At 37.9% G+C, this 26,982-nt stretch overlaps 1 protein-coding gene across 3 annotated transcripts in view; it reads right to left on the bottom strand.

Moving 5' to 3' along the window:
• The window catches only part of KANSL1 (KAT8 regulatory NSL complex subunit 1), a 171,742-nt gene that overhangs the window by 24,449 nt on the left and 120,311 nt on the right, over positions 1–26,982 (bottom strand). For all 3 annotated transcript variants that reach the window (XM_089901371.1, XM_089901373.1, XM_022589041.3), the window contains 2 exons: positions 23,945–24,057; positions 22,967–23,162 (listed from right to left, as the gene is read on the bottom strand). In XM_089901371.1, the coding sequence (XP_089757497.1) occupies positions 22,967–23,162; positions 23,945–24,057 (309 nt within the window). The remainder of the gene's footprint in view (positions 1–22,966; positions 23,163–23,944; positions 24,058–26,982) is intronic.

Raw genomic sequence — 26,982 nt, forward strand, 5'->3', positions numbered from 1 at the left:
CACTGAAGAACAGATAATTTCTATTCAATTAAAATGGCTGGTGCTAGCATAAAGAAATTAGATTTGTAGGGCTTCCCTGGTGGCACAGTGGTTGAGAATCTGCCTACCAATGCAGGGGACACGGGTTCGAGCCCTGGTCTGGGAAGATCCCACATGCCGCGGAGAAACTAGGCCTGTGAGCCACAACTACTGAGCCTGCGCGCCTGGAGCTTGTGCTCCACACGAGAGGCCGCAACAGTGAGAGGCCCGCGCACCGCGATGAAGAGTGGCCCCCACTCGCCGCAACTAGAGAAAGCCCTCGCACAGAAACCAAGACCCAACACAGCCATAAATAAATAAATTTTTTTTAAAATGGGTTTTCATCAGAATTTTTTAAAAAATTAGATTTCTTTAGTCCTCTTAGAAAAACAGAATTGATTTAAAACCTGATAAAAAGTATGTGCACACATACTTACACACCAATCTTACTTTTGAATGAAAAACTGTGAAGTGTTAATAGAACCTAGACGTATATAAAAATATCTTAATTTATTAAGAGATAAATTTGGGGAATTTTTTTGAAGGACAGTTGGGGCAACTTTAAATATACACACACAGAATTAAGATGCCAAATTATACACATGTATTTATTTATTTATTTGTTTATTTTTAAAACCACAAAAAAATAAAAACAACCTACCATGAGCAAGTGGGATTTATTCCTGGATATCAAAAGTATTTATTAGGACATCAATTAATACAATTTCACACTGCCCATTCAACATCTCCACTTAGATGTCTTAACAGGCATTCAGAGTTAGTGAGTTAACACTGAGCTCCTAACTCTTTCCAACTTCCAGTTGCTCAATCGTAAACCCTTGGACTCATCCTAAACTCCTTTATCATACCCCAAAACCAATCATGAAATCCTATTGTCTCTGCCTTCTAAACGTATCCAGGATCTGACCACTTCATACCACCTCAACTGCAGTCACTATCTTTTCTCATATGGGTTTCTTAAATAGCCTCCAAACTGGTCTTCCTGCTTGTCCCTCCTTCCAGTTATTTGACACAGTAGTTGATGTAATCTTGTTTTACAACCTCAGTCAGACCATGCCAGTCCTCTGCTCAAAACCTTCCAATGGCTCATCTCATGAGGAATAAAAGTCAAAGTTCTTGCACTGGTACACACAAAGCCCTATACCATCTGTCACTTCTATCCCCTCTCTGACTTCATTTCCTGCTTCTCTCCTAGCTCACGCTACCAGTTCCTCTGACTTCCTTGTTCCTTCCCCAAAATGATAGGCAAACTTCCTGATCACAGGCCCCTGCACTTGGCTCTTCTATTAGCTCCATAGTCATTCCCTCACCTCAGGTGTTTTTCTCAAGTGTCATCTTCCTAAAAATAACTTTTATTTAGAAACATACAAGTGACCAAAGAGTCTATCTATTCTTGACTATAACAACAAGAAAAAAAAATACTGGAATAAGTTTAACTAGAAATTTTAAGCACAAAGCTTAAAGCTATTAATTATTAATATTCTACAAATTAATCCATAATCTTAAACTCAGTAGGTTTTTGGTACAGAAGAGAGAAGAGGCAAATGTAACTTAAATAAACTACAAACTGGAAGAATAAATGCCAAGGGGAAAAGTACCCAGAAATTTTCTGATAAGCAAAGGTAGACGGGAGTGATATGCCCTACCACATTTTAAAAGTTACAGAAATTTAAAAAAATATGCTACTGGTTAAGGAACAAAAAAATTAATTAAACAAAAAGAAAAAATAGACCAATATATATAACATGACAATTTAATGTTTAACACAGGCAATATTTCTAAATGAATTAACTAAAAAAAAGCGTCAGGGGGAGATGACTTTTCCAATAAATGAATCAGGGAAATCAAGGTCTAGGGGGTGGGAAGAAGTTGGATTCCTACTTCACATCAAAATAAATTCCAAAGGTATTAAAGATTTAAAGATAAAACAAACATGTTTAAACTGTAAAAGAAAAATTATGTGGCAACATACAGTAGTTAAAAGTATGGGCAGGGCTTCCCTGGTGGCGCAGTGGTTGAAAGTCCGCCTGCTGATGCAGGGGACGCGGGTTCGTGCCCCGGTCCGGGAGGATCCCACGCCACGGAGCTGCTGGGCCCGTGAGCCATGGCCGCTGAGCATGCGCGTCCGGAGCCTGTGCTCCGCAACGGGAGAGGCCACAACAGTAAGAGGCCCGCGTAACGCAAAAAAAAAAAAAAAAAAAAAAGTGTGGGCAATAGGGCCAGGCTGTCTGGGTTTGAGCCCTAACTCTGCTGCTTACTAGCTGTATAACTTTAGACAAGTTAAGTAATGGCTTCATCCATAATAACAGCTGCTTATCTGATAAGGCTGTTTTGAGAATAAATATCACTTGGAACAGTGTCTGGTCTCAACTCTGTTATTTTTGTAGTCATACAAAGTACACTGTCTTCACTTATAATAGGGGGGTAAAAAAAAAAGACATCAACCATAAAGACCATCGATATCAAATTCTTGTTTCTTGTTAGCTGTATGACCTCCTCAAACTTACTCATCTGTTATTAAAGGATCAATAATGCCAATTTCATGGGACTGTGGGAAATGTAATATGATTTCTCAAACTATTAAAACACTACACAAATGCTAGCTAAATTAGTATATGTCAAGGTTTCTCAACAACAGCACTACTGACACTTTGAGCTGGATAATTTTTTTGTTGGGAGGAGATGTCCTGCGCACTGTAAATAAGTAGCAGCTTCCCAGACCTTTCTACTCATGGTGCAAGTAACACCTTCCTCCCCACCTTTTGTGACAACCAAAAATGACTACATTGTCAAATGTTTCTTGGGGGTGGGCAGGTGGGTCAAAGATCATTGAGAACCATGCGGCTCAAATTATGGTTATCCCTCCTAGTAAACTTCAACGCACAGGCTTCCATTAAATATTAATGGTGAGAGAGAAGAAAGGTCTCAAGACTACTGCAGTCAAAAGAACTCAACAGCAAAAAGGAAAAAAAAAAAGAACAGCAAGCTTGAGGAGGCTTCCACTAATCAAAAATGACAATTTGAGCATAGAAAAGAATTTCAATGGCTTGAATAACTCAAATATGCTTAAGTCGATGACTTCATAATCATACACACACCCCCTCCACAAAGACTTTATTGATTGCCCTTGGAAGATGGCAGGAAATCAACTTATTGTTTGAAAATTGGTAGATAAAGTAACATGAATCATGCTTCTTTCTGCACAACCTGTACTTAAGGGTAAACCAATAGTATAAAAGGGCATTTTTCTCTTATAGAATGCTCATATTTATCCTTTAGCCATAAACTAGAAAACCGGACAACACACAGCTTAAGACAGAAACAAATGAGGTAGTCTGTGACTGCCTTGGCTTTCTGCCTGGAGGCACACTGCAGACTGCACAGCAGGTGAGGGATTCTAAGCAGAGCGCGATGGTTTCACTGAGTTGAGGAAATACACTCCCAGAGACTGAAGTACAGAGGCTCAGGTGACTGGTAATTATGAGGCAGAATTCTTGAGAAGACGAAGCCATACAGAAAAAGAGCTCCAGAAATCTTCATGAGATTTCCTTGAGTGTTTGCTGAATACTAAGAAGCCCACGTACAGGGTGAAACTCCATCAGGTCAGGCAAAGAACGAAGGAGCTGTGAACTGAACAGTTCCCCGAGCTCACACAAGCAGGGAGACTTCTCCATTGCGACCAGCCAAGTGGCACAGAGCATTTAAAAAAGACCCCAGAAGATCCTGATTTACTAGTGGAGTTAAAGTAGGCTACTCTACACTCTCCCTAGTAAAGGAAAAACTGAACCTCAAGTAACTTACCTGCCAACAAAACAAAGCCTCTTTAAAGGAAGAAAATACAATCCCTATACTTCAACCACGTAAAATTAAACGCCCAACATCCAAAAAAAACATTGTTAGATGTGCCAAGAGGCGAGAAAGTTATACAACAGGGATATAATCAGAAAAATGTAAGCCACTGGATAAATAACTGGAATAACCCAGTTTTCTCAACAAATAAATTGCAAGGAAAAGGGGTATGATGGATAGTTTATAGCAAACCAACACTCTTACTGAGAACTAGAAAGTCCAGATTAAAAAAAAAAAAAAAAAAAGGCAAACTCAACTTTAAGATACAAGAGAAATGCTAAAGCAGTGACAGTATCAAGGAGTCAAGATTTCAGAGAGCGTGTAGGACCATGAAGCGTGGAGCTGCTTCTGCCTGTGGACAATGGGTGATTCTGAGTGATGCTTAGAATTTGGTGCCTTGGTAGAGGGTCACTTCTGGGGACAGAGAAATGAGCAGAGATTCTGATGCTTTTGTAGGTCTGAAGGGACAACTTTAGAGACCTGAAGAGCCAAATTCCCAGTGAAAAGGAAGGACAGGAAACTAAGAATGACACATGTCAGATACTCCTGCTCCCAAGGCATTTGGAAAATTCTGAAGCTGTGATGGGCAGGAGGCTAAGAAGCTAAGCAGAAAGCCTCTGGAAAGTAGAGAGATTCTGGCAGGCTCACTTTGATGAGGAGACTACAATTAGAGTCCAGGATACATGAGGGGGAAGGGCACTGGTCATCGAATCAGGCTCTCATCTGGAAATGGGAGTAAGAAACAAGGCTATGCCCTAAGAATGGACCAGAGAGAAACAAAGCCTTATCAAAACTGTGACCCAGGGGAAGGGTAAGATGGGACGAAGTGAGAGAGTGGCATGGACATATATATACACTACCAAACGTAAAACAGATAGCTAGTGGGAAGCTGCTGCATACCACAGGGAGATCAGCTCGGTGCTTTGTGACCACCTAGAGGGGTGGGATAGGGAGGGTGAGAGGGAGATGCAAGAGGGAGGAGCTATGGGGATATATGTATAGCTGATTCACTTTGTTATAAAGCAGAAACTAACACATCATTGTAAAGCAATTATACTCCAATAAACAATACAAACAAAAAAACCTATAACCTAGCTGCAACTCAGCTCAGTGCCTAACTGCAGTCACGTTTTCAGCTCCCATTCTATATGCCTAGCAGGGGAAGGTGAATCTGTTCCAGGGAAAGAGAGCATCAGAGCTGCGAAAATCTTTTAAATATATAATATCCAACATTGACTCAAAACGAATTTGGCATCGTTATTAGACACACCAGAAGTGTGGATAAGAGAACCGGTAGATAGATTAATTGAGGAACAGAGGAAAAAAATAACAGGGAAATACAGAACAGAATGTACATGCCCGGTGATCAAATCCAACATACTTGTAATCAGAGGTCCATAAGGAGAGGAGAAGACAGAGAATATGGCAAGGGCAATGTTTGAAGAAATAATGGTTCAGTTTGTGCTAAAAATGATTAAAGACACTAATCCACAGACTTAAGAAACTGCAAAACCCAAGCTAAATGAAAACACAAAGAAAACAACATCCAAGCACACCATAAACCTGTTTAAATTGCAAGGAAAAAATAAAGGGGAAGCCTATAAAATCAGACTTAAAAGACTTACTGGAATGTATGGACTTTATCTGTATCTTGATTCAAACAAACTTTAAAAATCATTTATGGAGTCTGGGTAATCTGAACAGAGGAGTCTCTGGTAACTGTAGGAATCACTGTTAAAGTCGAAAGCATTACCAGTGGCAAAAATCACCGACAATACTGAAGATGGTACTACCTGATTCAACCTTAAAATAGCCTAAACCTGCAATATGCAGAACTGTTAACAACAGTAGATTCTTTGACTTTGGTAAATATTTCTTGGAAAGTAGACCCCCAAGGAACTTGTCTAAGATGATAATGAAAAAGGTAGAGATTCTGAAATTTGTGCCAAAACACTCATGGCTCACTTGGTATATAATAGTAAAAAATGAACTGTGGAATGGTTAAGCAAATCATGGCATCACTTCTTATGTGGCATCTAAAATGCCAAGTACACTGATATTAAGTATGTATATGCAACATAAAAATCAAGTGTATGTGCACAGCAATTAAAACAATCAATGCAAATACATAAGATAATGAAAGAAAATGTACAATCATTTGACTGACCTTTTTTTTGTTTTTACTTGTTTTATTTCATTATTATTATTTTTTTGGCTGCACCGTGCAGCATGCAGGATCTTAGTTCCCTGACCAGGGATTGAACCCATGCCCCCTGCACTGGGAGCACAGAGTCTTAATCACTGGACCGCCAGGGAAGTCGCTGACTGACCTTTTATTAGTTTATTTCCCTATAAACTTATTCAGACTATGTTTGAAAACAAAATGGGATCAGTAAATCAATGTTGCAAATAAAGTTTCTGTATTTTATATTTACTTTGGCATACTTAATTAAAAACATCTACTTCATCTACTCATAATTTTAGAATGAGATTTTAAGAAATGGAAAACGTTGATGGTTAAAGCTTTCATTTTAAAATTTAAATTTCAGTATTGCCAAGTGTCCAAACATCACCTACAAAGAGATTACAGAGCAGGAAGCAGATGTTCTGAAATGCTTCTCTTGGAATCATAGTAATTCATGAGCATTCTTCATCAGTATTACTTTACCAAGGTTTCCTTGCCAAATAAGTTGGGGAAACAAAAGATTTTCTTTTAAACAAAAGGCTTCTAAGTCTTTAACGTCTTTTATGAATCTCTGAGTGGAGCATATATGGCATGAAGTGCTCTCCAAATTGATTCACCCATCACATTACACTGGTGGCAGATACTGCAAATTATCTAAGAGCTCATCACTACTTTGAAATCATGACAGTTACTATACCTGCTGCTAAATCCTGTTATTTAGTTCATTAATAAAGCAATTAATATACCACAAGTTTATATTTTAACAACTGTTTCAACATACTTAGTTTCCCCTATAATCCAATGTCTTTTACGCATTAAAAAAGTGTGGGATTTCCCTGGTGGTTAAGAATCCGCCTGCCAACGCAGGGGACACAGGTTTGTTCCCTGGTCCAGGAAGACCCCACATGCTGTGGAGCAACTAAGCCCGTGAGCCACAACTACTGAGCCTGCGCCCTAGAGCCCGCGAGCCACAACTACTGAGCCTGTGTGCCACAATTACTGAAGCCCGCGCACCTAGAGCCCGTGCTCCGCAACAAGAAGCTGCCGCAATGAGAAGCCCACACACTGCAACAAAGAGTAGCCCCTGCTTGCTGCAACTAGAGAAAGGTCACGTGCAACGAGGACCCAATGCAGCCAAAAATTAAAAAAACAAAAACAAAACACTATTCTGAGGAGTCCACAGACATGATCACTCTGCCAAAGGCCTGAATCAGGAGTAAGAAACTGCAAGATGTGGGCTTCCCTGGTGGTGCAGGGTTTGGGAATCTGCCTGCCAATGCAGGAGACATGGGTTTGAGCCCTGGTCCGGGAAGATCACAAATGCCGTGGAGCAACTAAGCCCATGCACCACAACTACTGAAGCCTACACATCTAGAGCCCGTGCTCCACAACAAGAGAAGCCACCACAATGAAAAGCGTGCACACCGCAACGAAGAGTAGCCCCCGCTCACAGCAACTAGAGAAAGCCCGTGCGCAGCAACAAAGACCCAACACAGCCATTAATTAATTAATTTTAAAAAAGAAATTGCAAGATGCAAGAATCAGAAAAAGAATGCAAAGCCAAGGCTGGTCTTGGTCAACCACCCAGCGAAGTGGCAAGGAAGTTTAACACCTACTCCAGGACTTTTGTGGAAAAAGCCAACAGGGAGAAAGTGAAAGCCCCCTCCTGATCCATGTTCATGTAAGAGGTCCAAATTCATACTACCTGTTTATGTGCAGGGATCTTAAGCTAAGAATCTGCCATTCCAAATTCACCCAGATTCCTGAAGTCTCTTCAGAAGCTAACGGAAAACTGTGCTTTAAGGACACTTTCACAGTCCAGGGATCACAAGACTCCTAAAGAAAGCATGTCTCCCTCACCCTGGACCCAGATAAGCTCACCATGAAAGGTACTGTAAATCATAAAAGAACACAGACTGCTATGAGGCAGTCAGTACATGCAAAAATGGGAAGAAGTGGCCCTGGGCAAGGTAGAAATAGAACAATTAGAAAACAACTTTAAAATAAGTATATTAAAATTTTTCATAGTGATAATGGCAGGAATATATGTTATGAAACAGGAACAGGATGAAAAAAAGAGGATGTTTCTAAAAGTAACAAATTCTGAAAAAAAAAGTACACATTGAAATAAAAAACCCAATTGACAGGTTTACCAATAAACTAAACACAGCTGGAGAAAAAACTGATAAAGAGGAGGAACAGTCAGAGAAGAGACTACATGAAATAAAGCATAGGAAGAGATATGAAATTGCAAAGTATAAAAAGAAAGGAAGCAATATGGAGGAGAGAATGAGATCAACAACAATCGACAAACATTCTATATTTTAAAAGAGAATAAAAAAGGAAAAATTGGAAGAAATAATGACTAGAAAATTTTCAAAACTCAAGACGAACAAGAACTCTCAGAATGAGGGTGCACACCAAGACCAAGTGGCTAAAAACTAATTCATACATCTAACTATGTCCCTTGATATTGTGAAACATAAAAACAAAACCAGAAGTAAGGGGTTGGGGTAAAGATTTAAGTTACCAGAGAGAAGATACAGATAATCTATAAAGAAATGACACTTAAACTGACATCAGAATTTTCAACAACAATAAATATTGGAAGGCAATGAAATTATCTTCAAAGTGCTAAATATAAATTTACATGCAGCTAAGTCATCATGCAAGAACAAAGGCAATATATAACTGTGTGTGTATTCACAAATACACATATATACACACTTCACACATGAATGTAATTCTGTATGTTTTTAATTTATAAGGACTTTACAACTTATACCATTGTTAGAAGGCTACTAAATGTATTCAGCAAGAATTGAGTGGGATGCAAGAAGCAACACTGAACAGGAATGGCAGAAGTATTGGTAAATGTAAATGAGCATAAACCTAAAAATGGCTAATTTGGGAGGGATTTAAAAACAAGGTAACTAAAATAATAAAAATAAATTATAGATAATGGGTAGGAAAGACTGGAATTCTACTTTTTTATTTATTTTTACAATTTTATTTATTTATGGCTTGCTGGGTCTTCATTGCTGCACGTGAGCTTTCTCTAGTTGCAGAGAGCAGGGGCTACTCTTCAGTGTGGTACGTGGGCTTCTCATTGGGGTGGCTCCTCTTGTTGCAGAGCACAGGCTCCAGGCGCATTGGCTCAGTAGCTGCAGTGCACAGGTTCTAGGGCGTGTGGGCTTCAGTAGTCGTAGTGCACAGGCTCTAGAGAGCAGGCTCAGCAGTTGTGGTGAACGGGCTTAGCTGTTCCGCAGTATGTGGGATCTTCCTGGACCAGGGATCGAACCCATGTCCCCTACACTGGCAGGTAGATTCTTAACCACTTTGTCACCAAGGAAGTCCCAAGGCTGGAGTTTTATAAAGAGGCATTCTAAAGTCCTACTGTTCCCAAAGCAGACAGAGATGAGAAGAACTTTCAACTAACCCAACAGACAGCAGAAAGGCATAAAAACAAGGCAAAGAAAAGGCAAGGATTAAAAAAAAATTAAGAGAAATTACTGATTCCAAACATGATAGTAATCAGAGTTAATATAAATGGATTTAAATCACCTCTTTAAAACAGATCAAAACAAACTGACACAGAAAAACTGAAAACAAAGAGATGGAAAAGGATGTATCTAGCAAGTACTTACCAAAGAAACCCATTTAAAGTAAAATTAATAGAGATCAAAAGGGAAACAACATAATGATGAAAGGAATGAAGATGAAGAAGAAATAATAATCATTAACTACGATGTACCTAAGCAGTCGCCCTGGAACTATATGAACATATATGAATTTAAAAAACAATAAGAAAAAAAGAAATGGGGGTGAGGTTGGGGAAATGAGAGAGGCAGTTTAACGGTATAAATTGACTACTAGTAGACAAGTCCTCGAGATCTAATACAGAGTACAGTGGTTATAGACAATGCCACTGTATTATAAACAACAAATGTGCTATGAGACTAAATCTTAATTATTCTCACCACAAAAAAGAAACGGTAACTATGTGAAGATAGAGGTGTTACCTAAGGCTGCAATGGCAATCAAACTGTAACTTAAACTTACACGATGCACATATCAAACATATTCCAAAAAAAAAAAAATAGGAAGCAGACCAAAGGATATAGAAGATATGAACACAATAAGCCCAAGATGTGAGTTAAATTTAGAACCCTGAAGTCAACAAACAGGATATGGATACACTCACACCCACACAAATACTGTCTTTTTAGGAAATGTGGATTATCTACAAATGCTGAACTAAAATTTTGTACATCAACATGGAGATCTTGAAAACACAACAGTAAATTAAAACACACACATACACCTCCCAAAAACACACACCAAAAAACCAAACCCAAGTTGCAGAATACGTACAACGATAGCATTTATATAAACTTTAAATAAACAATACTGCATTTTGTGCTCTTGCACACATGTATGTGTAGTAAAGGTCTCAGAACCTGAACTAGGAGTATACACAAATTCATAATAGTGGTTAGCTCTGGGGAAGAAAGCATGTAAAGGAGATGGAAGAAAATAAAAGGAGCACTAGTTATCTATAATTTTCTTTTAATATTAAAAAAACACATGAAGTAAAAAAAATTTTGAATATTAACATTTAGGTTGGTACATACATCGATTTTTGTTACATCATCCTTTATACTTCACAGAATTAAAAAAATCAGGGGAGCAGACAGGTAAACCTATAATTTTTTCTATATACAGAGAACTTAAGTTCTTCACACAATAAATTCAATGGTATAGAAGAGCCCCAGAAAACTGGCAGAGGGAGTAAAAGAAAGTCCAACTATTTCAGAGAAAAGGTGTATTAAGTCTGAAAGTTGCTGAAACCCAGGAACTGAATTGGGAACAGTGCCTATCAATCTGTCTTCTAGATTTAGAAGTGAGAAAAGGGTTCAACCATCATATGAGCAGCAGAGAGAAGGACCAACAACTAGTGTACTGAGAATAGTGTCCCCTCCCCAGATCCTACCTCAAAATTCATGCCTACCCAGAACCACAGAATGTGACTGTAGTTGTAAATAGGGTCTTTGCAGATGCAATTAGTTTAATATGAAGCACTACTGGATTAGGGTAAGCCTTGAATCCAATGACTGGTGTCCTTATAAGACCATGTGAAAACACAGACACACAGGGAAGGTGATCGTGTGAAGATGGAGGTAGAAATAGGAATTATGCTACTACAAGCCAAGGACTACTAAGGTTGCTTGCAGGAAGTGGCAAGGAAGGATTCTTCCCTAGAGCCTTCCGAGGCCAGCAAGGGCTGACAAACTTGATTTCAATGTCAAGACTTCTAGCCTCCAGGACTTTGACAGGAAACTAACTCAGTCAGCTACTAAGTTTTTCCTAGTGATAAATACAAAGTGTAGATAGATCAACTTAGTTTTTAAGAATGACAAAAGGAAAAAACAAACAAAACCCTCAGCATGGGAACTAAAGTAGAACACTGTAGAACAAAGGAAAAGAAAGCAAATCTGAGAAATTCAGAAAAAACATGTTTTTGGAAAACTATCTATAAAACAAGTTCAATAAAACAATTAATGAAAACTTTTGGCATCCCTAATAGAGTAAGAGATAACATAGCCTCTACTATGAAGTAACAGAGTAAAGTGAAAGGACAAGATGACATAAAAAGTAAATATAAAATCTAAAAAGAAAATATTAACCCAAGGTAGCACAATTAAAACCTACACAAGGGCTTCCCTGGTGGCACAGTGGTTGAGAGTCCGCCTGCCGATGCAGGGGACATGGGTTCGTGCCCCGGTCCAGGAAGATCCCACATGCTGTGGAGCGGCTGGGCCCGTGAGCCATGGCTGCTGAGCCTGCGTTCCGCAACGGGAGAGGCCCGCTTACCGCAAAACAAACAAACAAACAAAAAAAACTACACAAAAGGAACTATAGGTTAGAACTGATGATACAGAAAATCAAAACAGGATGTGGACAACAAACTTAGCTGTTTTATTCCTTTGCACTATGGGAGAACCAAAGGGATAAAAACAGTGAGAGAAAAGTTAACAGCTAGCTCACATCTGAATAGCTATTATGTGTATTCAAAATGTGCCCGTCACTTCCTGTATCTAATTTAATGATCACAGCAATGCTGTGGAGCAGGTAGTAACAGCTAGATAAAAAGGACAGGAAACAATAACACACAGATAATTGGTATACTTAAAAACAGGCAACTACAAACTTAAGGGAATCAAAAACCAAAGCTACTATTGAAGAAAACTTGACAGTGCTACATAAAATACTCTGAAGCACTGTCCCGTGCAGTTTTGCAATGGTAAAAAAGTTCTGTATTAGTGCAACTAAATATGGTAGCCACTAGCCATATGACTACTCAACCCTTGAAATGTGGCTGGTATGAGTGAGGTACTGAACTTTTTATCCTAATTTTAAATAGGTATCTGTGGATAGTGGCTACCATCCTGGACAGCACAGAGTAGAACCATTTACCAATATAAAGGAAAGAAACACAGACTGGCCAAAACAAAACAGAATAAACAACTGCTCTCCTCCCCCAACCAAAAGACAGTGGAACAGAGTTTTAAGGGACAGAGGTTATGATCTAAGAACTTGAAACACAGTCAAACTGTTGCTCAAATCACTGAAAAACCACAAATGCAAATTAAAAACTCAATGAACGGGCAAATAAAGATATAAAAAGGACTGTCAACAAACAATGAAATGTTATAACCAAAATAAGCCTTTAAGTCTACTTTTAAAACTGAATATAAAATTAAAAACTATTCTCTATTTAATAAAATCCCCATTAAAATAAGACTTTTAGGAGATTAAAAAAAAAAAAAAAAAAAAAAAAAACAACCCCAAACCCTGAATCTTTTATGCTGTTTCAAAAAGCATACAGAAAACAAAATGTTAAAACTAAATGGATGAGAAATCACATACACTAAATATTAATATCAAGAAAAGTAGAACTGTAAGGCAAGAACAACTACTGGAGACAGGAGCCGCAGTCACAAAGAAGATATAAATATATAAAACTGTCCTACACACCAATGAAAGTTTTTTTTTAAAAAAATCAACACAATAGACCACAAATATAAGCAGAAACTATAAGAACATCATTTTGATCAAAATGCTATAAAAATCAGTAATTAATAACAAAGGCTTAAAAAGAAAAACCATTTAGAATCTAAAAACTCAATTCTTAACTCTTGGGAAAAGAACTTAAAAACTCAAAAGCAACTTACAAATAGCAAAAAAAAAAACCCCACTTCCTTCACACAACAAAGGCTATGGAATGCTATCCAAAAATACACTCAGAAGAAAATTCAAAAAGTTAAATGCTTCTGTTATTATGTAACAAAGAACAGAAAATAAATTAACCGAGCATTTGAATAAAGGCAGAGAGGGGGGAAAAACAAGACCACAGGAAGGAGTTAACAGCAAAGAACTGATCTTTGAAATGACCAATAAAATAGAAAAACTGCTGACAAGGTTGATCAAGAAAGAAAAGACAAATATAATGAAGACTGAGAAATGGATATTAACTCCTGATACAGGGATTTAAAAAGAACGCTTATTAAAATTCTGCATGAGTAAATTTGAAAATATGTAACTGATGGAAAATTTTCTACAGAACAGATGCCAATCTCAGATGCTTTTACCTTGAGTTCTAACAAATTTTAAACAAATTGATCCTTCCTTTAAACTTTTCCAGAGCACGGCAAATGATACTCTATGTGTCCCAATTCATTTTCAGTTGTCCTACATCAAAATTAGTAGTGACCTTCTAAAAGTATTGCCATTCAAACCAGAAATGAGATGTCTCACTACGACCAATTATTTCTTAACACTGTTCTGAAAGTGAATCCAGACAAGGAAAAGGAGTAAGTATATAAAGAGGTGTCAAACTGCTTGCTGATGACAGAAAGCCAACCTAGAAAATTAAAAACAAACAACCAAAACAATGTTAAGAGTTCAGAAAAGTGTTCAATTACAAAATAAATACCCAGAAACCAACTCATAAAATAACACTAACAAAAAAGATCTCATTCACATGACCAAAATATCAAGAATGTAGATAACATGTATGAAGAGATAAAATACTGGGATAAAAGAAGAATTCTGTGTTCCCTTAACTGGGATAAAAGAGGAATTCTGTGTTCCCTTAATACTGTAATGGCATTAATTCTCTCTGAAGGAATTCCCATTAAAAACCCAATGCAGCAGAAGCAAGAAGAACTACAATCCTGCAGCCTGTGGAACAAAAACCACTTTCACAGAAAGGCAGACAAGATGAAAAGGCAGAGGGCTACGTACCAGATGAAGGAACAAGATAAAACCCCAGAAAAACAACTAAATGAAGTGGAGATAGGCAACCTTCCAGAAAAAGAATTCAGAAGATGCAAGAAACGTTTAACAAAAACTTAGAAGAATTAAAGAACAAATAAACAATACAGTAACTGAACAATACAATAACTGAATTGAAAAATATACTAGAAGGAACCAATAGCAGAATAACTGAGGCAGAAGAACAGGTAAGTGACCTGGAAGACAGAATGGTAGAATTCACTGCTCCAGAACAGAATAAAGAAAAAAGAATGAAAAGAAATGAAGACAGCCTAAGAGACCTCTGGGACAACATTAAACACAGCAACATTCACATTATAGGGGTCCCAGAAGGAGAAGAGAGAAAGGACCTGAGAAAATATCTGAAGAGATTATAGTTGAAAACTTCCCTAATATGGGAAAGGAAATAGCCACCCAAGTCCAGGAAGTGCAGAGAGTCCCATACAGAATAAACCCAAGGAGAAACATGCTGAGACACATAGTAATCAAACTGGCAAAAATTAAAGACAAAGAAAAATTACTGAAAGCAGCAACGGAAAAATGACAAATAACATACAAGGGAACTCCCATAAGGTTAAGAACTGATTTCTCAGCAGAAACTCTACAAGCCAGAAGGGACTGGCATGAAAGGGAAGAAAGAACCTACAACCAAGATCACTCTACCCGGCAAGGATCTCATTCAGATTCGATGGAGAAATCAAAAGCTTTACAGACAAGCAAACGCTAAGAGAATTCAGCACCACCAAACCAGCTCTACAACAAATGCTAAAGGAACTTCTCTAAGTGGGAAACACAACAGAAGAAAAGGACCTACAAAAACAAACCCAAAACAATTAAGAAAATGGTAATAGGAACATACATATCGATAATTACCTTAAACATGAATGGATTAAATGCTCCAACCAAAAGACACAGGCTTGCTGAATGGATACAAAAACAAGACCCATATATATGCTGTCTACAAGAGACCCACTTCAGACCTAGGAACACATACAGACTGAAAGTGAGGGGATGGAACAAGATATTCCATACAAATGGAAATCAAAAGAAAGCTGGAGTAGCAATACTCATATCAGATAAAATGGACTTTAAAGAATGTTACAAGAGACAAGGACACTAATGATCAAGGGATCAATCCAAGAAGAAGATATAACAATTATAAATATATATGCACCCAACATAGGAGCACCTCAATACATAAGGCAACTGCTAACAGCTATAAAAGAGGAAATCGACAGTAACACAATAACAGTGGGGGACTTTAACACCTCACTTACACCAATGGACAGATCATTCAAACAGAAAATTAATAAGGAAACACAAGCTTTAAATGACACAATAGACCAGATAGATTTAATTGATATTTATAGGACATTCCATGCAAAAACAGCAGATTACTCTTTCAAGTGCGCACGGAATATCCTCCAGGGTAGGTCACATCTTGGGTCACAAATAAAGTCTCATTAAATTTAAGAAAACTGAAATCATATCAAGCATCCTTTCTGACCACAATGCTATGAGATTAGAAATCAATTACAGGGAAAAAAAAGTAAAATACACAAACACATGGAGGCTAAACAATACGTTACTAAATAACCACGAGATCACTGAAGAAATCAAAAAATACCTAGAGACAAATGACAATGAAAACACAACAATCCAAAACCCATGGGATGCAGCAAAAGCAGTTCTAAGAGGGAAGTTTATAGCTACACAAGCCTACCTCATGAAACAAGAAAAATCTCAAATAAACAATCCAACCTTACACCTAAAGGAACTAAAGAAAGAAGAACAAACAAAACCCAAAGTTAGCAGAAGGAAAGAAATCATAAAGATCAGAGCAGAAATAAATGAAATAGAAACAAAGAAAACAATAGCAAAGATAAATAAAACTAAAAGCTGGTTCTTTGATAAACAAAATTCATAAACCATTAGCCAGACTCACCAAGAAAAAGAGGGAGAGGACTCAAATCAATAAAATTAGAAATGAAAAAGGGGAAGTTACAACAGACACTGCAGAAATACAAAGCATCCTAAGAGACTACTACAAGCAACTGTATGCCAATAAAATGGGACAACCTGGAAGAAATGGACAAATTCTTAGAAAGGTATAACCTTCCAGAACTGAACCAGGAAGAAACAGAAAATATGAACAGACCAGTCACAAGTAAGGAAACTGAAACTGTGATTAAAAATCTTCCAACAAACAAAAGTCCAGGACCAGATGGCTTCACGGGTGAATTCTATCAAACATTTAGAGAAGAGCTAACACCCAACCCTTCTCAAACTCTCCCAAAAAACTGCAGAGGAAGGAACACTCCCAAACTCATTCTATGAGGCCACCATCACCCTGATACCAAAACCAGACAGAGATACTACAAAAAAAGAAAATTACAGACCAATATCACTGATGAATACAGATGCAAAAATCCTCAACAAAATACTAGCAAACAGAATCCAACAACACATTAAAAGGATCGTCACCATGATCAAGTGGGATTTATCCCAGGGATGCAAGGATTCTTCAATATATGCAAATCAATGTGATACACCATATTAACAAACTGCAGAATAAAAACCATATGATCATCTCAATAGATGCAGAGAAAACTTTTGACAAAATTCAACACCCATTTATGAAAAGAAAAAAAACCTCCAGAAAGTGGGCATAGAGGGAACTTACCTCAACATAATAAAGGCCATATACAACAAACCCACAGCAAACATCACTGTCAATGGTGAAAACCTGAAAGCATTTCCTCTAAGATCAGGAACGAGACAAGGATGTCCACTCTCACCACTATTATTCAACATAGTTTTGGAAGTCCTAGCCACGGCAATCAGAGAAGAAAAAGAAATAAAAGGAATACAAATTGGAAAGAACAAGTAAAACTGTCACTGTTTGCAGATGACATGATACTATACATAGAGAATCCTAAAGATGTTACCAGAAAACTACTAGAGCCAATCAATGAATTTGGTAAAGCTGCAGAATACAAAATTAATGCACAGAAATCTCTTGCATTTCTATACAGTAATGATGAAAAATCTGAAAGAGAAATTAAGGAAACACTCTCATTTACCATTGCAACAAAAAGAATAAAATACCTAGGAATAAACTACCTAGGGAGACAAAAGGCCTGTATGCAGAAATCTATAAGACACTGATGAAAGAAATTAAAGATGATGCCAACAGATGGAGAGATATACCATGTTCTTGGATTGGAAGCATCAATATTGTGAAAATGACTATACTACCCCAAGCAATCTACAGATTCAATGCAATCCCTATCAAACTACCAATGGCATTTTTTACAGAACTAGAACAAAAAATCTTAAAATTTGTATGGAGACACAGAAGACCCCGAATAGCCAAAGCAGTCTTGAGGGAAAAAAACAGAGCTGGAGAAATCAGACTCCCTGACTTCAGACTATACTACAAAGCTACAGTAATCAAGACAATATGGTACTGGCACAAAAACAGAAATATAGATCAATGGAACAAGATAGAAAGCCCAGAGATAAACCCACGCACCTAAGGTCAACTAATCTATGACAAAGGAGGCAAAGATATACAACAGAGAACAGACAGTCTCTTCAGTAAGTGGTGCTGGGAAAACTGGACAGCTACACGTAAAAGAATGAAATTAGAACACTCCCTAACACCATACACAAAAACTCAAAATGGAGTAGAGACCTAAATGTAAGACTGGACACTATAAAACTCTTACAGGAAAACATAGGCAGAACACTCTTTGACATAAATCACAGCAAGATCTTTTTTGATCCACCTCCTGAAGTAATGGAAATAAAAACAAACAAATGCGACCTAATGAAACTTAAAAGCTTTTGCACAGCAAAGGAAACCATAAAGAAGACGAACAGACAACCCTCAGAATGGGAGAAAATATTTGCAAACGAATCAACGGACAAAGGATTAATCTCCAAAATATATAAACAGCTCATGCAGCTCAATATTAAAAAAACAAACAACGCAATCCAGAAATGGGCAGAAGACCTAAATAGACATTTCTCCAAAGAAGACATACAGATGGCCAAGAAGCACATGAAAAGCTGCTCAACATCACTAATTATTAGAGAAATGCAAATCAAAACTACAATGAGGTATCTAATACCTCACACCAGTTAGAATGGGCATCATCAGAAAATGTACAAACAACAAATGCCGGAGAGGGTGTGGAGAAAAGGGAACCCTCTTGCACTGATGGTGGGAATGTAAACTGATACAGCCATTATGGAGAACAGTATGGAAGTTCCTTAAAAAACTAAAAACAGAATTACCATATGACCCAGCAATCCCACTACTGGGCATATACGCAGAGAAAACCATAATTCAAAAAGACACATGCACCCCAATATTCATTGCAGCACTATTTACAATAGCCAGGTCATGGAAGCAACCTACATGCCCATCGACAGATGAATGGATAAAGAAGAAGTGGTACATATATACAATGGAATATTACTCAGCCATAAAAAGGAACGAAATTGGGTCATTTGTAGAGACGTGGATGGATTTAGAGATTGTCATACAGAGTGAAGTTAGAAAGAGAAAAACAAATATAGTATATTAACACATATATGTGGAACCTAGAAAAATGGTACAGATGAACTGGTTTGCAGGGCAGAAACTGAGACACAGATGTAGAGAACAAACGTATGGACACCAAGGGGGAAAGAAGTGTGGGGGTGGTGGTGGTGGTGGTGGTGGTGGTGTGATGAATTGGGAGATTCGGATTGACATGTATACACTGATATGTATAAAATGGATGACTAATAAGAACCTGCTGCATGAAAAAATAAATAAAATTCAAAAACAAAACAAGGCTTTGAATACATTTCAGGGAAGAGAAAAGCACCAAAATAGGAAATATTCAACTCTGTCTAACTATTTGAAATGGTAATTATTTCACCTTCTAATTATGAAAATAAAGCACTATTAAAAAAAATTAACTTAGAAATCTTAGTATATGTTGTGGTAATCAGAATGCAATGCAATGTGTTACTTTTATTGGCTCACAGACACTGCAACATCTGATAGAGAATTTGCCAAGAACAAAAATTAATTGAAATCCATCATAATTTAAAGACTTTCCAAAAATCTTAGTGCAAAATCCAAGCCACATTTGTTTAATAAAAAAACAAAGAAACAAACAAGCAAAAAAACCCAAAAAACCAATTCAGTGGTTATGGAGAAAGTCCACTCTGAAAATAAGGCTCTATCATCATTATCTGTTAATCACAGAATATTAAAGTATTTTTAAAAATTCTTTTGGCTTGAAGACAGTTTGTAAATAAAATATTAGGGCTTCTACTTCTATTTACTTCATCTCAGCCTTTCAAAATTTATTTTGTATGTGTTTTATAATGCATATATAAAACACTCCCATAAAAGTTTAGAGGCTATTGTCCTAAGCACTGGGTGATTTCTGAGTACTCTGCCACTAGAAAGTAAGCTCCATGAGGGCAAGGACTTTTGTTCACCAATGAAACCCAGGTGTACTGGAACACCGTGGGGACCCAAAACTGCTGAATAAATTTGCTTGGCAAATCCATCACCTCAAAATGGTAGAGGGCAAGGTACTTGCTCAACAGCAAATATCACTGAGCAAGGATCCACTGAAGACACAGTGAGCAACTAAGACAGAGAGAATGGCCTTTGTCTCCAACTTTGGCAGAACTCCAGCATTATTGCTATCGTCAGCAAATGGTTTATTTCCCAAACTAAACTTATTTATTTGTCTTATTTTCCATGCAGTTTACTTCTGCATGTCAGAATGATTGTTTTAGACACTGGCATTGGAACCAAAGGGTCTTTAGTATGCTTTGTATGTCTCCCCCTTGTTGTAAACATTTATATGTACTACCTTCAAAAGTATATCAGTTTTGGGGCATGAACAAGAAGAAACTACTGTCAACTGCAACAAAGAAGTCTTGCTACTTCACAGATATAAAGAAAAGAATCCAGGAGGCCAATCTATACTTCAGAAAAATTCTATCACACCCTTAGATGTCATGACACCATGGCTAGCAACTGCTGAAACAGAGAAAGGACACTATTTCCCCATGAGGCGATGTTGTTGGTAGGTTTTTGTTAAAATCATCAAGGGCATGGCCAAAATCTACTTTCTTATACTTAACAGTAATATACTGTTTTTTTGCTTTCCCAATATCAACTCTTCAAAACTGTTCAGAAAATAATTTAGATTTATATGACTATTAATAAAAATTTGATTCAAATGTCAATATGAGAAACCCACCAAATTCTTTTCTGGTATTTTGGTAATTCAGGCAATCTGAGGAATAGACAAGAGAAAAATGGTACAGCCTAATAGTTAATTTTCACTAATAATACTTTCCTTTAAAAAAAAAAGATCATGGCAAGGGACTTCCCTGGTGGCACAGTGGTTAAGAATCCACCTGCCAACGCAGGGAACATGGGTTCAAGCCCTGGTCTGGGAAGATCCCACATGCCGCAGAGCAACTAAGCCTGTGAGCCACAACTAGTGAGCCTGTGCTCTAGAGCCCACGAGCCACAACTACTGAAGCCTACGCACCTAGAGCCCGTGCTCCACAACAATAGAAGCCACCGCAATGAGAAGCCTGCGCACCTCAACAAAGAGTAGCCCCCGCTCTCTGCAACTAGAGAAAGCCTGCGCGCAGCAACGAAGACCCAACACAGCCATAAATGAATGATCATGGCAAAATTATATAGTCCAAATGCATACTATAACAAAAAAAGCCAAGCAGTGAAAATCTACTGTCCAAATATTAATGCTTCCAACAATTATCTCCTCTCCCTTGTCCTCAGTTTTCTCACCAGCAAATATACTGTAATAGCATTATCTTAAGAAACATTCTCTTTCAGTCAAACAGGTTATTTCTCTGTTCTCCTTTACAGAAATACTCTTTGAAAGTGTTATCTATGATGGTTCCCTCAATTCCTTCCGTTCCATTCTCTCCTGAACCCGATTCAATCAGAATTTCACTCTTCTACCTCTAACAAAACTGCTTACAAAGGTCTCAAGCAACCCTGGCCCCACAAAATCCTATGGTCAGTTCTTAGTCTTCACCTAACTTGACCCATCTGCAGCATCTAACAGAGATGATCATTCCCTCCTTTCTGAAACATTTTCTTCACTTGCCTTCCACATACCACACTCTCTTGGTTTTCCTTCTGCTTCACTGGTCACTCCTTCCCAGTTTCTTATCTTTCACATCTCCAAAGACTTGGAATAAAAAAATGTATCAAGGCTGAATTCCAACTGAGTTCCCCACCATTCCCTATTCCCTTCCTCTGCTGCATTTTTCTCCCCAGAACTTAACACTACAGAACATACCATATACTTCATTTTTTTTTTTTTTGCGATACGCGGGCCTCTCACTGCTGTGGCCTCTCCCGTTGCGGAGCACAGGCTCCGGACGCGCAGGCTCAGAGGCCATGGCTCACGGGCCCAGCCACTCCGCGGCATGTGGGATCTTCCCGGACCGGGGCACGAACCCGTGTCCCCTGCATCGGCAGGCAGACTCTCAACCACTGCGCCACCAGGGAAGCCCCCATATACTTCATTTTATTGCTTTATTTTCTGTCTCTACCCATTAGATTATTTCATGAGGGTAAGAATTTTTGTCTGTTTTGTTTAGTGTTGTATTCTCATTGCACAGAACAGATCTAGCTTATTGTAGGAACTCAAAAAAAGATTTGTTGAATGAGTGAATGAATAAAAAGTGTAAACAGCAAGGGTCATCTTGTACTAGTAACTTAGCAGCCAGATACCCCAATAAGCAAATTATATACATTTCAGTTAATCCTGAAACAACCCTATGAGATCTCTGAGGCAGTGTGGGGTGGGGTGGGGTGGGGTGTTAACATGCCCCAAACACAAACTACTAAGTGGCAGTGCCATGATTCAAACCCAAGTCTGTCCTCTTCAAAGTTAATGCTCTTAATCACTGCATGGTATTATTTTCACTGGAGTACTATTTCGTTGGTTTTGAACTAAATCCAACCCTGCTATTTGAAGAGTCAGCAATCAAGTTTCCTATAGTTGTAAAATAATCTCCATTTTGTCTGTGAAGACAAACATTCGTTTAGTATCATCAACTTAGAAATTTTAATGGAGATTCTTATTTAAAAGGAAAGCATTCCACATTGCCATTTTCAGCGATAACAGGATAAGTGAGAAGACACACTGCTCTCCTTCAAAGTGTTGATGGCAGAACTTCCAACTTCCTCTCTCCCATTTCTATTAAAATCTCAAGCCAATGGTTTCCAAACCTGGCTGAAGAGTCACCTAGGAGCTTTTTGTTTTCTGAAAACAAGATTCCCAGGCCCAACTCCAGAGCAACGAAACCAGAATCTCTAGGAAACAGGGCTCAGGAACCTAGTATTTTTTAAAGCTCTGCAGGAAGCCTTGGTGGTTAGCCAAGTTTGGAAAACACTGGTTAAAAGAACCAAAGCTGGCAAGAAACTAGTACCTCTATCTGAGCATCTGGCTCACTGTTTAACAGTGACCAAGTCTCACTGGTACTGACCTTCTTGGAAAGAGGCACGATGCTGTTGGGTCGAACAAGCCTCCGTTTCTTACAGCTCAGCACAGGACGTGTTCGGGCTGCCACACAGGTGCCATCAGTTGATGAAGAAACTAGATTCAGTCTTTGCTTTTTATGCAATTGTTCCTCAGCATCAGAGTTGTCACCTGGTATGTGGTCTGCCAAGACAGGCTGAAGACTACACAAGGGGAAGGAAGAATATTCACTTCTCATAAGACATAAGGAAACAAAGCCTTTAATACTTGTTCAACCACCTCTACTTGCAAATGTTCACAGACACAAACGTGTTCTAGAGCACACAGAGGTCACCTCTTGATGCTGATGTCTGTTAATCTAAGTGGCTATGCAGTATCTGTGCTTATTTTTAAGGTGCTCTTGGTGGATGTTACTCTACCATGTCTGAAAAATGCAAAAGTCAGTAAGTGAACTCAGGTTCTAGTGATTAAGTTCTCTTCTACAACAAAAACATGAATTCTTAAAAGTCTAGAAAATTGCAACTGGTAAGAATATTTTTAACATATATTGAGAATCGGTTCTCCTATGAAACTTGCCTATTAGGGATGTGTACTCATTGTTCACTTGCAGAAGGATTCCTCGATCTTTTATAAATACAGATTTACAGCCTTCAGGGATCTAATCTGTTCTACAGCAGAGGATTTTATGTAAATATTTCTGAGGAATTCTACCAAGACAGGACCAATCACAACGATTCATAATAACTTTAGGACTTTAATTTTTCTCCAGGCTGAGTCGATTTTAGGCCGCAGTAACAGGAAAATACATTAGGAGGCTACTTAAAATATACTTGCTACAGTAGGAGGCATGCACAATATTATGAAGTGATAAGGTTTCTGCTTCTTTAAACCAGGGTTACTTCTGGCTAGGGATAACTAAGAGCCTCAAACCCATCTTTAACAAGCCTGCTGAGTATAAGAAGTATGCAGAAGAGATAAAACTTACGTATTAATAACTCCATTGACAGGTCTCAATGCTCCACATGATTTAGTAGACAATGACTCTGAAGGATGACCAGAGGCACCATGGTTTTCCAGTGGTTGAGAAACAGACTCAATCTTAATGAGAATAAAAATGAAAATATATTATCAACATTTAGCCAACAGCACCAGCCTGAAAAGCAGCACCATTTCATTTTAATGAAACACCTAAAACTTCTGATGACCAACTTGAAAAAAACCTCATTTATGGAACACATTTAAGTGTTTCCTGGATTTGTGTTTCCTGGGCTGTAGTCCTCACAAATCCCAAATAAATGCATTTTTTGGCCTTAAAAAAACCAAAACCAAAAAACCCGAAAAAACCAAAATCAAAAAAACCCAAAAAAACCAAAATCACTCGTATGATTGAGGAAAAAAGAAAATAATTAAGAGAATCAGCTTTTGAGATTTTGCTTTGGCAAAATTTGGAGAATTTGCTTTGGAGAGAAGGGTTAGGAATTAAGATATTTAACAGACCAAAAGTAGTAAAGTGCCTACTGACAGGGAAATGACCTAATGACTCCATGGAACAGAAGCACAGCAAAACAATTATATAGTACCAAGAGTCAAGTTTTCAACCTAAGGGTCAAGGGTACATAAGTTCAGTAGGAAGACAACTAAGAGGAAATTTAAATGTAGTTAATATCTGCTTAACTTCGCAGTGTATGCTGGAAGCTTGTTTCCAGAAAACCATACTCTCTCTCACTTTCTCACTCTCTCTCTATATATATTTCACCCCTGTGATAAAAGAAATAGAAACAATTAATAAAATGACAATGAATAACTAATAATTACCTAATGCTATCAGGTAGTAACTTTGGAGTATACAAATACAGTTGACCCTCAAACAACTTTTGGATTTGAAGTGCAGGGATCCATTTATACGTGGATATGTTTCAATAGTAAACACTAAAGTACTACACAGTCTGTGGTTCGTTGAATCTGCAGATGTGGAGGAACTGTGGATAGGGAGGGCTGACTATACGTTATATGTGGATTAAATCCCATGTTGTTCAAGAGTCAATTGTATATGCTTACAATATAAAATGAAAAAAGGGAGGTAGGAAAAAAATGTGGAAAGGTTGGAATTTCACTATTTCAAAAGAAATTATATATTTACTAGGCTAAAAGGGGTAGGGGCAGCCATGAGATGTCAATCACATGGAGTGTCTGAGGTATTGGCAATAAAGCCACAGCTCAGTTATCCCTCGGCTCTGGGAGTTGTTGGAATACCACAGAATGGCTGTGGTCTTTGTCTCCGCCTTACACTCAAACTGACTTTGGGGTGTTTTGACATCCCCCTTCCTGTAACTGCTACCAGTACATATCAAAGCCAATATTTTGAGGCTGAAATTCTATTTATCAGTATTGTTATATTCTCTTTTGATCTTTTTACCCCCCAAGGAGAAAACACCAAAGGATCTGAAGACCTGAGAACAGCCTCAAGAAAGGACAATACATTGGGAAGCTAATTTTTAAAATTTAATACAAATTATCCAAAAAGTTAGATCAGGATAGACAAGACACATGAGTAAATTACAATGAGTAAACACTGGGAAAGTGTTCTGTCTTCCTTGTTAGATACCCTGTACATTTACTGGTATACCTTGAACAATTATATTAGTCAACAACACCAAAATTATGGTAAATTTGGCTCATGTACTCACTGCCTTAAAAGCCACACTGATTTCCTCATGGAAAGTAATGTGTAAGAGTTATAAGGATGTTCATGTCTTCTGACAAAGTATTTTACTCATCCTTAAAATGTATCTTAAAGAAATAACTCAACAAAACATACCCCCAAATCTTACACACAAAGCTAGTCACTGCAATGATATGGATCAATAACCTAAATGCTCAACACTTGAGGCATAGTTATAAAATGTGGTACACCAAATCAGAATATTGAAGATAATCATAAAGGAAATTTCCTCTTCCTTTACCCAGAGGAATATTTAAATATAGAAAATAATAGGTAGAAATGATTTTGGAAAGGGGCTAAATTCAAAATATTTTTAATATAATTGTGGTGACTAAAAATATATGTACACAGATAATGACAAGGTAAAGATAGTGTTAAAGAGGCAGAATAGAGACTTCACTGGTGGCGCAGTGGTTAAGAATCTGCCTGCCAATGCAGGGGACACGGGTTCGAGCCCTGGTCTGGGAAGATGCCACATGCCGCAGAGCAACAAAGCCCATGCACCACAACTACTGAGTCCACGCTCTAGAGCCTGGGAACCACAACTACTGATCCCATGCGCCACAACTGAAACCCGCGCGCCTAGAGCCCGTGCTCCACAACAACAGAAGCCACCTCAATGAGAAGCCTGAGCACCGCAACGAAGAGTAGCCCCTGCTCGCCGCAACTAGAGAAAGCCCACATGCAGCAACAATGACCCAATGCAGCCAAAAATAAATAAATAAAATTTTTAAAAAATGAGGCAGAATAGGACTATTCGAAGTTTTCTTTACATTTAGATAATATTTTTAACATTTAAAAAAACCCCGGATAACCCAATACCCTCCTGAATGCTAGTGAGGATTTACCATTCAGGAACACCTCAAAAAGCCCAAACAAATATTATGGTATGACAAAGGACAAAAAGATTTAAGATTCAGGTTGCTGTTAACTAGGAGATGTGTGACTCCAGCCATGTTACAGCTTTCCTAGATTTCTGAAGTTCTGGTTTGTATGAAAAAGTTTCCTTTCAACATGAAAACGCTGTGACTATGAACTTTTTGGTGTTGATCTGAAGAACTTCTGTCAACTTTATATTCATTTAAAACAATAGCTTTTAGCATTAAATTATGACACAGATCTGGTTTATATATCTACATGTTTTACAAGGTGCTACGTTTAAGCAATAGGTTTGACTCTCATTTGATTAAGATTTATTTTCTAGGGATTACGGAGAACTAACCACCAGGATACCTGTCAAGACAAACTGTTGCCATTCTTTAACAAAATCTCATTTCAAAACAAGTTTACTTTTCTTGGCT

Source organism: Delphinapterus leucas, chromosome 19, assembly GCF_059928025.1.
Source record: "Delphinapterus leucas isolate spDelLeu-1000000601 "Yukka" chromosome 19, BTC_Dleu_Yukka2, whole genome shotgun sequence".
Taxonomy (NCBI): domain Eukaryota; kingdom Metazoa; phylum Chordata; class Mammalia; order Artiodactyla; family Monodontidae; genus Delphinapterus; species Delphinapterus leucas.